The 14,491-nt window shown below is 41.7% G+C and overlaps 1 protein-coding gene across 1 annotated transcript in view; it reads right to left on the minus strand.

Annotated features, from left to right (window-relative positions):
- The window catches only part of inppl1a (inositol polyphosphate phosphatase-like 1a), a 209,712-nt gene that overhangs the window by 36,476 nt on the left and 158,745 nt on the right, over positions 1-14,491 (minus strand). Inside the window, exons 14-18 of the mRNA XM_041198873.1 lie at positions 13,660-13,756; positions 10,064-10,202; positions 3,809-3,908; positions 3,628-3,716; positions 677-758 (exon numbers count right to left, since the gene is read on the minus strand). Coding sequence (XP_041054807.1) covers positions 677-758; positions 3,628-3,716; positions 3,809-3,908; positions 10,064-10,202; positions 13,660-13,756 — 507 coding nt within the window. The remainder of the gene's footprint in view (positions 1-676; positions 759-3,627; positions 3,717-3,808; positions 3,909-10,063; positions 10,203-13,659; positions 13,757-14,491) is intronic.

Raw genomic sequence — 14,491 nt, forward strand, 5'->3', positions numbered from 1 at the left:
TACATCCCGAATTCCTTCACTCCACCACTGACCACCAGCTGCCTGAGCTCTAAGCTTTGGAATTCCCTCCCTAAAATTCTGGGTCTCTCTCTCTCTCTTCCTTTAAGACACTTATTAAAATCTATCACATTGATAAAGTTTCTGGTCACCTATCTTAATATCTCACGCTGCTCAGTGTGAAATTCTGTCTAATTAAGGTCTCTGTGGAGCACCTTGGGACATCTTACCACTTTAAAGGTGCTATATAAATGCACGTTATTGCTGTACTTTGCAGAGCTGCTGACCAAACTGGTCATCACCTGTTACAAAACTGCTGCACATGCACTTGCCCCTTAGTGAATTAGATTATATTAAGAGACCTTTATGTCCCATTCTGCTGCCAACATATAAAGGATGATACCTGTACATTTACCAGGTCATGTAAGTTTGCATTCAATTTTATGGTAGAACAGATAGTTGTAGGCATAGCACTACACTTCCTCAATACTGGCATCTATATAGTCCTATAGCATGAAACAGGGACAAAGAGGCGAATGACCTGCTCCTACCACCATTAAATATCTCAAAACTATTCACGAACTGAACTGTATTTAACATTTATGATAATAGAGCAATTCAACAAAATATGCACTAATAAGGCTGTAGGAAGTGGAGGGGTCGAGGCCACATAACTCACCGTATGAATTACAAATGATGTGGGTCTCAGGGTATGATTTCCACAAAATTCTGTCACACCACGATGGGACATTTGTGCGGACCTGTCAGTAGAAAGAACACCTGCATTCACATTTATTCTACCAAGCTCTTGGGCTGCTTGATCCTGCACCAGTTTGCCAGCTTTATCTGCTTCAGTTCTACCAGCCTAGCCTTCAGCTCTCAGCATCTTTCTGAGAGCTGGGACACATATGATGGGCCGAATGATCTTGTCCTGTGCTGTGAGATTCCATAACTAGGCTGTGAAATATTGATAGGCTTTCATTAGGTAAGGGTATCGAGGAATACATGTATGCATGCGTGCTTTTCCCCTTTCCTGTTCTTGTTCCTTTTTAACGACTGTACACTGGAAATATCTTGAAGTTGCGAGGAAGTTGTATTAAAAAGTTGGCACACCATCAATTTTCATGGGTCAGTGATGCTCATTCATTGAAGTAAAAAAAAGGCCCTTTGCACGAGGCATGTCTCAAGTTGAAAAACCATTTCATCAGATGAAATTTTTTTTATTATCGTTCTTGGGACATGGGCGTAACTGGCTAGGCCAGCATTTATTGCCCTCTAATTGTTCAGAGGGCATTTTTAAGACTCAACCACATTTCTGTGGGTCTGGAGTCACATATAGGCCAGACCTGGTGAGGACAGCAGACATTAGTGAACCAGATGGGTTTTTATGACAATCGACAATGGTTTCATGGTCATCCAGATATTTATTGAATATGTGGTGGGGTTTGAACCCAGGTGCCCCAGGGCATTACCCTGGATTACCAGTCCAGTGATAATACCACTCCGCCACTACCTCCCCCAGTCAGAATTTAAATATTTTTCTCTGGGGTGGTGTGGAGGAAGTGAAAAAGGAACAGTTGTCAAATTTTCTGAAAGCTGAGCCAGATTTAAAGAAAGGTCATTTGCATTTCTTTGAGTGCAGAGAGGAAACGACTAAACATGCATTTTGGCAAAAGGTCATCGACCTGAACTGTTAACCATTTCTCTCCCACAGATGCTGCCTGGCCTGCCAAGGGTTTTCCAGCATTTTCCATTTTTAATTCGAATTTCCAACACATCTGCAGCATTTTGCTTTCAAATACATACCTTGTTTCTCCACCTCCTTCTTGAGCATCAGCTGAGGGGTATAAATTGGAGGTGACAATCCAAATGGTTTTCTTAATAAGGACATCGAATGTTAGACATTAATTGGACATTAGTTGTTTTAACCCAGGTCAATTGCAACTCAAGTATCAATGTTACCCAGTTCCCTTTTCATGGGAAAAAATAATGGAATTGAGTAATACGATCCCAAATAATAGGTTTAAAAAAAACATTTTAGGATGTCATCGTAGAATTGTTACGATGCAGAAGGGGGCCATTCAGCCCATCATGTCTGCACCAGCTCCCTGAGCATTTTAACTTAGTGCCAACCTCCTGCCTTTTCCCTGTAACCCTGCGCATTGTTTCTATTTAGATAATAATCCAATGCCATCTTGAATGCCTCAATTGAACCTGCCTCCACCACATTTCCAGGCAGTGCATTCCAAACCCTAGCTATTCGCTGTGTGAAAAAGCTTTTTCTCACCTCGCATTTGCTTCTTTTGCAAAACACTTTAAAACTGTGCCCTCTGGTTCTCGATCTGTTTACAAGTGGGGACAGCTTCTCCCTATCTACTCTGTACAGGTCTCTCACGATTTTGAAAATTTCTATCAAACCTCCTGTTAGCCTTCTCCTCTCCAAGGAAAACAATCCCAACATCTCCAAACTTTCCTCATAACCGAAGTAACTCATCCCTGGATCCATTCTTGTAAACCTCTTCTGCACTCTCTCCAATGCGTTCACATCCTTCCTATAGTGTGGTGCCCAGAACTGTATACAATACTCCAGTTGAGGTCTAACCAGTGCCTTATATAAGTTCATCATAACCTCCCTGCTCTTGTACTCTATGCCCGTATTAATGAAGCCTAGAATACTGTATGCCTGTCCTGCCACTTTTAATGACTTATGTACATATACACCCAGGTCTCTCTGCTCCTGTACGCCCTTTAGAACAGTATCCTTTATTTTATACCATCTCTCCATGTTCTTTGTACCAAAGTGTATCATCTCACATTTCTCCACATTCAACTTCATCTGCCACCTATCTGCCCGCTCCACCAATATGTCAATGTCCTTTTGAAGGAATAATTTGGTTTATTCAGTCACCACTAACCAGTGTCCCTGATTATAGAGAAATACCAGGTTTCAAATCAATGCTACTGGCCTTTCATGGAAAACATAGACAGAGGTGTGGAATGTGACCCTCAAACTATCATTCAGAACCTAAAGCAACTTCTGTGATCTGGAATGCACTGCCTGAAAGGGTGGTGGAGGAAACCGGGTAAATCTTTTAAAAGGAAAAATTGAAAAATTTGCAGGGAAACTTTGGGGGTGTGGTGGGGGGGGGCAGGTGCAGCAGAGCAGGACTAATTATAGCACTTTGAGAGTGGGCACAGCCACAATGGGCCAAACAGATCTCTCCTCTTTTGCAGAACTTATGACAAACAGAAACAGAGGTAGGCCAAGCCTGCTCCACCATTCGATAAGATCATGGCTAGCATTTTATTTCATCTCTACTTTTCCATTCTATCCCCATATCTCTCAATTCCATGTGCCCAAAAATCGACCGTACTTTTGAATATACTCAACAGCTGAGCATCCGCAGCTTTTGGGGAAGAGAATTCTCAAGATTCACAACCTTTTTTATGAGCTCTAGTCCTAGACTCTATGGTTCTATGTCTTAAAATGCGTCTGAAGCTATTCATTAATTGAAAACCAGTGGCCATAATACTTACACGATTACAAAGCTTTATTGTACGTCATAACAGGAGTGTGAGAAAAAATTACAAGTCTGCAAGATGCAAAAGACTAGGAAAACCATTACATACCCCGGTAGGCTTCTGCTTATGGCAAACGTAGACATCCCGGGAACCTCGCTCATATCGATATGTTGGAGGGAATGTGATCTCCTCTTCATCTACAGAGAAGACCACATAAGAAACCAATGAAACAAACCTTTCAGATCCAACCTTGGCCATGAACAACAGATAATATAACGTCAGTACTTACAAAATCGAAGAAATATTTTATTTTTCTCTTTCTCCAGGTTCAGCTGGTCAACTTTCTGAAGAGGCTCAAACTCTTTCCTGTTAATGTAATTGAGTATGTCCTGAATGGAGAAACACAGAATGAAAAGAGGGCAAAAGGCAACAGGATATTGAGAATTGATGCACCAAGGCACACAGGCCAGGATGCCCCTGCTTCAATCTCATACCTATGCCAGGTTAGCTGATGTCAGCTTGGGATTAAAGGTGAGGAAAAGCAGGAATGCTACTGTTCACCTCACTGACCTTGAACTATGGGAGGAGGAAAACAGGATGGGATACCTCTGTGTAACAGTGGCCCAGCAACCAACAGCAAAGAGGGAGAGAACATTTGGGATGGAGACAGTTACAATAGACTTTTTGGTTTATCTCAAAGAAAGAGTACCTTTGGCTCTTGTTTTTTCCCCCAGCTCTTTCATAATAAAAGATGGCATAAGGACATTAGTGAGAAAGGACCTTTGTTCAGAAGGTCATGAAATAGAATCAATATGGTGGGAGTAGTTTATAGGCCCCCTAACAATTGGGCAGAGCATTCAACAAGAAAATTATTAGAGCTTGTAACAACGTCAATGTAATAATTGCTTGAATCTTCATATAGATTGGACCAATCTAACTGGCAAAGGTGGTCTGGAAGATGAGTTTGTAGAATGCTCTCATGACAGTTTCCTGAAACAATAAGTTGTGGAAACAACTAGAGATAAAGCTACAGAGATAATGAATGCATTGGCTATGATTTTCCAAAATTCACTAGATTCTGTAATGGTCCCAGCAGGTTGGAAGCTAGCAAATGTAATACCACTGTTCAAGAAAGGAGGGAGCAAGGAACTATAGGTTAGTTAGCCTAGCATCAGTTATGAGGAAAGTGCTGGAATCTATTAAGTCTTAACAATGCACTTTGTAAAGCATAACATGATTAGAACAAGTCAACATGGTTTTACATAAAGGAAATCCTGTTTGACAAATTTATCAGAGATTTTTGAAGATGTAACTAGTAGGGTAGATAAAGAGGAAGTAATAAATGTAGTATACTTTAATTTCAAAAGACATTGATGAATAGCCACACAAAAGGTTAATACACAAGATAGGCTCAAGGAGTTGGGGGTGATAGATCAGCATGGATAGAGGACTGGCTAATGTATAGGAAGCAGAAAGTAGGGATCAAATGGGGCATTTTCAAGTTGGCAGGATATGATAGTGAACTGCTGTGAGGATCATTGCTATTAGACCTCAGCTATTCACAATCTGTGTGAATGGCTTAGAAGAAGAGACAGAGAGTAAGGTATCTAAGCTTTCTGATTATATAAACCTAGGTAGGAATGCAAGCTATGAGTAGGGCACAAAGCAGCTCCAAAAAGTGGGCAACAAGATGGAAGATGGAGCATAATGTGGAGATATAATGTGAAGTTATTCACTTTGTTCGTAAGAATAGAAAAGCAGAATTTTTAAAAAAAAAATGAAACTTGTAAGTGTTGATTTTCAAAGAGATTTGTGTGTACTCGTACAAGGAATGCATTAGCATGCAGGTGCAGCAAACAATTAGGAAAGCAAATGATATGTTGGTCTTTATTGCAACGGGATTGGAGTACAAATATTTTACAGGCTACAATTGTACAGGCTTTGGCGAGACCAGCTGGAATATTGTTTGCAGTTTTGGTCTCCATAGTTAAGGAAGATGTACTGACAATGGAGGTGGTACAGCAAAGGTTCACTAGATTAGTCCCCTGGCTGAGAGGGTTGTCTGAAGATAAAATGCTGAGTAAACTGGTTCTACATCCTTGTGAGTTTAGAAGAATGAGAGTTGATCTCATTGAAACATTCAAGATTCTGTAGAGGCTGGATACGATAGATACTGAGACATTGTATCCCCTGGGGAATCTAGAACAAGGCAATACATTTCAGGATAAGGGGATGATCATTTATGACTGAGATGAGGAGAAATTTCTTGACTCAACAGGTTGTGAATCTTTGGACTTCTCTACCGCTGAGGGTTATGGATGCTCCATCAATGTATACATTTAAGGCTGAGATGATTTCTTGAGACACCAAAAATCTAAGTGGGATATGGGGAGCAGGTGGGAAAGCGAAGTTGAGGAACAAGATCAGCCATGATTACATTGAATGGCAGGTGGACAGGCTTGGCAGGCCCTATGGTCTACTCTCGTTCCTATTTCTTATGTTCATGAGATTTGAGCATTGCAGGCAAGGCCAGAATTTGTTGCCCATCCCTAATTGCCTTTGAGAAGATGGTGGTGAGCTATCAACTTGAACTGCTGCAGTCCATCTGGTGTGAGCACACTCACAGCGCTGTTTGCTGTTATAGGTTTTTGACCCAAGAACAGGGAAGGAACGGTGGTATTGTTCTGAGTCAGGATGATATGCAACTTGAAGGTGGTAGTGTTCCCATGCATCTGTTGCCCTTCTAGTTGGTAGACGTTGATGGTTTGGAAGGTGATGTTGAAGGATCCTTAGAGAGTGGCTGTAGCACATTTTGCAGCATTCCTGCCGCAGAGTCAGGAGGCTCAGAGCTTGAACCTGACTACAGACAGCCTGGTCAGTGTCGACTGGAACTCTGGCTTGGAATTCCAGTTGAATCCAGCAGGATTCTGGTGTCCATTGGGTGTGGGTGACATCTCCTCCCAATCATGTGGGATGGGAAGCCCATAAAGCACCTCTTGTCAAATAGGACTAACACCTTGCTATTGGCTGGTTCTGGCCGTGGAAGGAGCATTCACATTACATCAGGTTGGTGTTCTCCATGGAAGAAATTTGAAGATATGGAAACAGCATCAGAAGCACTTTGCGTGCGGCTATCACCCATGTTGTTACATTTCAGAGTAATTAATTTGGGGTGGAAGGAGGCCGTGGTGAAATATTAATCCCTGCTGGTGAGGTGAGAGTTACTCAGCCAGGGGACATCGCTGCAGTAGTTCCTCAGGGTATCCCAACCATCTTCAGCTGCTTCAACAATGACCCTTTCCTCTATCATAAGGTAGCTCATCAATGTTTAACTCCTCAGACATTTAGGCAGTCTATAGCTGCATGCAGCAAGATCAGGACAACATTCAGAGCTGGTAAATGGCAAGTAACATTTGCACTCTATATGTGCCACGCAATGACCATCTCCAATGAGAGAGAATCTAACCATCTTCCCTTGATGTCCAATGGCACTACTATTGCTGAAACTCCCACCATCAATAATCTGGAGGTTGTCATTGAACAAAAACTGAACTAGCCATATAATTACTGTGGCTACAAGAGCAGGTCAGAGGCTGGGAACTCTGCTGCAAGTAACCCATCACCTGACTCACCAAACCCTGTCCACTATCTACAAGGCACAGGTCAGGAAAGTGATGGAATACTCTCCACTTGCCTGGGCAAGTGCTGCTCCAACAACACATAAGAAGCTCAACGTCATCTAGGACAAAGCAGCCTATTTAATTAGCCCCCATCCATCACCTTCAACATTCACTCCCTCCACAACCAGTGCACAGTGTGTACCATTTACAAGATGCATTGCAGAAATTCAACAAAGCTCCTTCGACAGCACCTTCCAAGCCCACGACCATTGCCAGCTAGAAGAAGGGCAGCAGACACATGGGAACACCACCCACCTGCAACTTCCCCTCCAAGTCACGCACCATCTTGATTTGGAAATATATTGCCATTTCCTGTTGCTGAGCCAAAATCCTGAAACACCCTTCCTAACAGCATTGTGGGTGTAGGTTTTTCACATAGAGTGCAACAATTCAATAAAGTGGCTCACCAGAACTTTCTCAAGGGCAATTAGGGATGGGCAATAAATGCTAGCTTTGTCAGCAACACCCACATCCCATTGAAATATTTTTAAAGAATAAGTTCAGACTCCTAGCCTAAACATCACAGCTGTGCAGACAGCACCCATGATTCAGACAATGACTTAGCCAGCTGGATCAAGAGCCTGTGGAAAATCAATTAGGAACAGTCGATTGCGTTTCTGCTGACTGATGCAAAAGCAAGCCTGGATGCCTGCAATAAGTCTTTAGGATAACAGAGATCCCACTGCAAGAAACAGTGAAGGATAACAGATAGCATGGAATCTCCCTCTCCTCGTCACCTCCACCTAACCAAAACTGACCATTACCTAAGGCCACCAACAGTAAATGCAACAATAGTCTAATGACAGCTCTCCCTTACATCTAGATAATGTCATGTAATTCCATTTTTATATATAGCTTATTAATAATGGGGTGCCTTTTGCTGTTGCTACAGTCTAAACTTTTTAAGATCTCCTGGAAAAGGCCAAGCCTCAGTATCTATCACAGTAACTGGACCACATACTGGCTGCAGTCCGGATAGCACATTCATCAACAGAAAGCTGAGTAATTCAAACGGCCTACAATTCATGTTATCAAGGCAACCAGCAAGGGCTCCACCCGATGACCATAAGACATAGGAGAAGTAGGCCATTCGGCCCATCAAGTCTACTACGTGATTCAATGAGATCATGGTTGATGTGATAATCCTCAAATCCACTTTCCTGCCTTCTCCCCATAACCCTCAATTCCCTTACTGATTAAAAATCTGTCTATCTCAGCCTTAGGTATACTTAACGACCCAGCCTCTATAGCCCTCTGTGGTAAAGAATTCAACAGATTCACTACTCTCAGAGAAGAAATTCCTTCTCATCTCTGTCTTAAACGTTTGGCACCTTACTTTGAGATTATGACTTCTGGTCCTAGACTCTCCCAAATGGGGGAAAACAACCTCTCAGTATCTACCCTGTCATGTCCACTAAGAATATTATATGTTTCAATAAGGTTGCCTCTCATTCTTCTAAACTCCAATGAGTACAGACCCAACCTACTCAACTTCTCATAAGAAAATCCCTCCATCCCAGGGATCAACCTAGTGAACCTTTGCTGGACTGCCTCCAATGCCTGTATATCTTTCCTTAGATAAGGAGACCAAAACAGTTCACAGTATTCTAGGTGTGATCTAACTAGTGCCTTGTATAATTTTAGCAAGGTTTCTTTATTTTTATACTCCATTTTCTTTGAAATAAAGGGGAACCAGTAGATGTAATTGTTTGGATTTCCAAAAGGCTTTCGATAAGATACCACACATAAGGCTACTTAATAAGATAAAGGCCAACATTCCACTTGCCTTCCCTATAAGCTGAACTTGTATGCTAGCTTTTTGTGATTCATGCATGAGGACACCCAAATCCCTCTGTGCTGCAGCTTTCTGCAGTCTTTCTCTATTTAAATAATATCGAGCTCCTCTATTCTTCCTGCCAAAGTGCATAACCTCACATTTTCCCACATTATATTCCATCTGCCAAGTTTTTGCCCACTCACTTAACATATCCAAATCCCTCTGTAGACTCTTTGGGTCATCCTCACCACTTGCCTTCCCACCTATTTTTGTGTCATCCACAAACTTGGCAATAGTACATTGTAACAGTACTTAGTAAATTGTAAATAACTGTGGCCCAGCACTGATCCCTGTGGCACTCCACTAGTTACAGGTTGCCATCCTGAAAATGCTCCCCTTCTCCTAACTCCGTCTTCTATTAGTTAGCCAATCTTCTATTCATGTTAACATACTACCCACAACACCATGGGCTCTTATCAAGTAGCCTTATGTGTGGTATCTTATTGAACGCCTTTTGGAAATCCAAATATATTACATCTACTGGTTCCCTTTATCAATCCTGCTTGTTACCTCCTCAGAGAATTCTAATAAATTTGCCAGGCATGATTTCCCCTTCATGAAGCCATGCTGATTCTGCTTGATTATATTAGTATTTCTAAATGCTCTGTTATTACATCCTTTGTAATATACTCTTAACATTTTCCCAATGACAGGTGTTATCAAGTACAAAACTGAACCATTCTGGCCAGGAAGTCCCCATGTTTGAGCTTGGGCCAGACAGCTGACAGAAGGTGTGAAGGTCGTATTGTGTCATTGGCATTGGCGCTTCTGGGCTAGGGAGAGGGTGGCAAAAAATGCAGAAAAATCAGGCAGGTAGACATGTGACATAGCTAAGTGTTGACATCATGTCTCACCTGATCAAACTGTGCAAGGATAGGTGGCAATGGGTTTAATAGTCAGCTAATGCACTCTGCCTAGGCTTGGACAAATCAATGAACAGGCAGTTGGGCGAGATAGGATGAGTGCCCAATGCCTGTGGATCTGCACTCCTGGATTAGACAACATGCTAACAGGCAATGTCACCTACCTGCAGCTCCATGTCCAACCGATAATTGAGGTCCCCAAACCAAAACAGATGTGTGAAACGTAACGAAATGTCAAAGGAGCTCAACTGTTTGTCACCGAGAGAAAGTAACCGCAGGATATCCAAGTAATTCTGATTCCGCCTGCGTGAGACAAACAGGATTGGAAAAAGATGGATTTTATTCTGGTTTCCTGCTCCACTCCACTCTTAATTTTACCTCTTATTTGGTTTCGCTTTCCCAAATAAAGAAAGTCTCCTTTCCATCTGAATGGGGATGTCTGGTGCCCCAATTAAAGGCTACAAACTTCCTCCATCATCACCGCCAATTGTCTTACACTGACAAATAGATCAAAGCTTTGCTATGGGAAAAGCTTCAGAGGAGAAACACAATACAAGGCCCTTGAGGAGGCTGGTGGCTCGGCATAATCAAAGCAGCCCAACTAAGTTACAACTCCTTACCCCCACCAGTGGATGCGAAAACATCCAGAAAAGAGGCGCGTTGCTGTGGTCCTGGAGTCACGTGCAGGCCAGGCCGGGTAAGGATGACAGAATTCCTTCCCTGAAGGGTATTAGTGATGGTTTTTACAGATGGATTTTTACAATAATAATAGGTTCATGGTCCCCATTACTGAGGCTAGCTTTTAATTCCAGATTTTTTTTATCAATTGAATTTAAATTCCACCAGCTGCCATGAGAAGATTTGAACCCATGCGCCCAGACCTTGAGCCTTTGGATAACTAGTCCAGTGACATTACTACTATGTTACTATTTCCCCTTGAACTACATCTAGGGGTCATAGTCTCAAGATAAGGAGTTGGCTATTTGAGACAACAAAAAAGATTATTGACTCAGAAGGCTGTGAATCTTTGGAATACTCTACTCCAGAGAACTGTAGATGGTCAGATGTTGAGAATAGCCAACATGGAGATCAATTGATTTTTGGACACTGAGGGAATCACGGAATATAAGGAAAGTGTAGTTGAGGTAGATCAGCCGTGATCTCATTGAATCACAGCACAGGCCTAAGGGGCAATACTTCTGCTCCTATTTCTGTTATTCACCCCCCCCACATTGTTGCAGTCAACAGAATATTATTGTACATTCAGGTTCTGTTTCAAATTCATTTGTATCTATTAGTATTCATGGTCCTGAAGGAATTTCAATTATGTCTTGCCTCCATAGTTCGATTTTTTTTCTAGGTCCCTCTGATCATGTCACCATCCCTTTAACATGCTTCAACATATTCCTACATTTATCCCACTGAACCCTTCCCCCTTTCTCCCTTAAGGTTTGTAGTGATCTATAAAACTACTGTGCATTTACAATATTTTATCATTTCAGCTTGGCTGTGATAGTGTCTGGACTTTCCTCTATTTCACTTTTGATTAGCTTGTTCGTCCATGGAACAAAATCCAGAAAATGACTGCTACAACACTTTTCTCAGGTTGTGCAGGGGCACTGAGACAAAGGAAAACTTCACAAACTGATTTCCCACAGCCACAGGAAGTCTTACTCCCAAGTCACATATTTCCAAATGCTTCTTTTAAGTGAATACCAAAAGAAGGCTGCAGGGTGACCTCATCGAGGTCTTTAAAATTATGAAAGGTTTTGACACAGTGACAACAGAGATAATGTTTCCTCCTGTGGGGAAGAACATAACTAGAGGTCATCAATTTAATATAGTCACCGAGAAATTCACATCAGGAATTCAAAAGAAAATTTTTTATCCAGAGAGTGGGGAGAATGTCAAACTCACTACCACAGGGCGGAACTGAAGCAAACAATACAGATACATTAAATGGGAAGATAGATAAGCATTTGAGGAAGAAGGGAATCAAGGGTTACAATAATGAGGAAAGATGGGAGGAGGCTTGAGCAGACCACAAATGCCCGCATGGACTGATTAGGATGAATGGCCTGTTTCTATGCTATATATCCTATGCAATTAATTGTCGTTTTTTTTAAGCCTACACTTGTTGATTGTAAATATGTATATATCCTGCATGCTCAGCATTATGCCTTTAAAAATGCTTCACTTATCCCCCACTGTTTAAGTGTATGTCCTCAATGTCCTCGTCAATTTACTCCAATTGGTCCAATGTGCTCGGTGCTCTCCAGGACAAGCACATAGCCTGATGCTTCTTGTGAAGAAATGCTGCACTTTTCTGGATGAGACACTAAACCAGAGGCTTGTCTGCCCCGTCCCAAGGTACAAACACAAGAAGAGCAGAGTGTTCTTCCTGATATTCTAGTAAACATGTCTCCCTTCAATCAACATTATCAAAACCAGATTAACTGCTAGCGTGGGAGTTTGAGGGCACAAAATGCCCTTTATTCCAATCTACATCTACTTTGAAAGTAATTTACTGTGCACAGAGTTCTTAAAAGCAATGGGATAAGGGTTGAGTATACACATTTTTGCCTCTGAAACTGTCATTTGCAAAGCACTTCAGACCACTCTTGCATTATGTGCATCTAACTCAATGGCTATGTGATGAGTTAAAAGCATCAATCTTCATATTATAGAAACTGTAGGAAGAATCTGCATTTCTATATCACCTTTCGTAACCTCAGGATGTCTCCAAGTGCTTTACTGTCAATGAATTATTTTTTTATGTATAGTCACTGCTGTAATGTTGGAAACATTTGAGCCAATTTGCACACAAGCTCCCACAAACAGCAATATGATAAAATGGCCAGATAATCTGTTTGAGTGATATTAGTTGAGAGATGACTAGCAGCCAGCACTCTGCCGAACAGTGCCATGAGATCTTTTATGACAACCTACAGGGCAGATGTGTCTTCGGTTCAATGTCTCACCCAAAGATAATGCAGCACTCCCTCAGTACTGTACTGGATGATCAGCCTAGATCTTGCACTTGTGTGAAATTTTACAGATGAAAATGCAGGTACAACCCAGCTGAAATAAAAACATAAAATGTTCGAAATACACAGTAGGCCTGACTGCACCTGAAATGGAGAGATTAACATTTCAGGTGGGCACCCTCCATTGAACATCAATCGCAGATGCATCCAGTACATAGTTCTAACAGTTTTGGCTTTTTTATTACTTCAAGTGTAGCAATCATGTTTTATTTTCGATTGCAGCCAGATATTTGGCGGGGGGAACTTCCTCTTAAGCGCTGAGCATCACTCATACAATAGGCACAGTTAGAACAGATCATCATTCCCGTGAAAACTTGATCCTACATAATACTTTCACTGGAAAAAAAAATCAGATACAGCAGTCTTGCAAGCACCATGTGATTGGAGAGAATCTTCTCTCTGCGTTTATGATGCTTAGAAGCAATAACAACAGAAAGTGCTGGAAATACTCAGCAGGTCTGGCAGCATCTGCAGAGAGAGGAATAGATTTAAAGTTTTGAGTTGAATATTAATCTTCTTCAGAACCCTCTGAAGAGTCATATCCAACTTGAAATGTTAACTGTTTCTCTCTGAGACCTGCTGAGTAGTTCCAGCACTTTGTTTTCATTTCAGATTTCCTGCATCTGCTTTTATTTGCTTGTTTGCTTTTATTTTAATGACTAGAAGCACCTTTGTCTCAGGTTGTTCCACGTTAACTTTCTAATTACACCTACCTTGCAGTCTTCTCATTGCCAGATGTTAAGTGGCAGTTCACGAATCCAAATGAAGTTCCATTAAACATAAAGGAAACACCAACAGCGCCTTTGTTACCTATGGATAATGAAGAAATACTTTTAACAAACAACACATTCATATGAAGGGATGTGCATTTATATAGTGCCTTTAACATAGTAAAATGTCCCAAGGTGCTTCATGGGGCTATAATCAGACAAAATCTGACACTGAGTCAAGCAAGGAGACATTAGGGCAGGTGACCAAAGCTTGGTTAAAGAGGTAGGTTGTAGGGGGTGCAGTGAAGAGAAGAAACGTAACAAGTGGGAGCAGTTTAGGGCAACAACTAGAGGGTAGGCAGCCAAAGGCACAGCCCCCACGGGTGGAGTGATGGAAATCAGGGATACGCAAGAGGTCAGAATTAGAGGAATGTAGAGATCTTGACAGAAGGAAGGAAAGGTTGATACTGAGCAGGAACTAGAGCAATCTGACGCAAGGTGGAGGGAAGATGGAAATAAAGCAATAGACAAGGGTTTCAAGAGGATTCTGAAGGCATAAAGAAAGCAAGCAGGTTAAGTGATTTTGGGAAGAGATGCCAGAGGAACAGAGTGGGTGAACGATCAGCCTCTATAAAAGAATTGAGGAATGGCAGTGATCAGGAGCTGGAAAAGCAGAGGCTATGCCCAGGGATAACCCCTCTAAAACACAATGAAGATGGAAATGAGTACTTTTATGTCTTTGGTAAATGAGTTTGTTGGCCAACCGAACTCTAACTGCATGACTTCTACGTTCTCCTCAATTGCTACTTGCAATCAATAACACAGGGAGACTGAT

This window comes from Carcharodon carcharias, chromosome 11 (assembly GCF_017639515.1).
Source record: "Carcharodon carcharias isolate sCarCar2 chromosome 11, sCarCar2.pri, whole genome shotgun sequence".
In the NCBI taxonomy this organism is placed as follows: Eukaryota; Metazoa; Chordata; class Chondrichthyes; order Lamniformes; family Lamnidae; genus Carcharodon; species Carcharodon carcharias.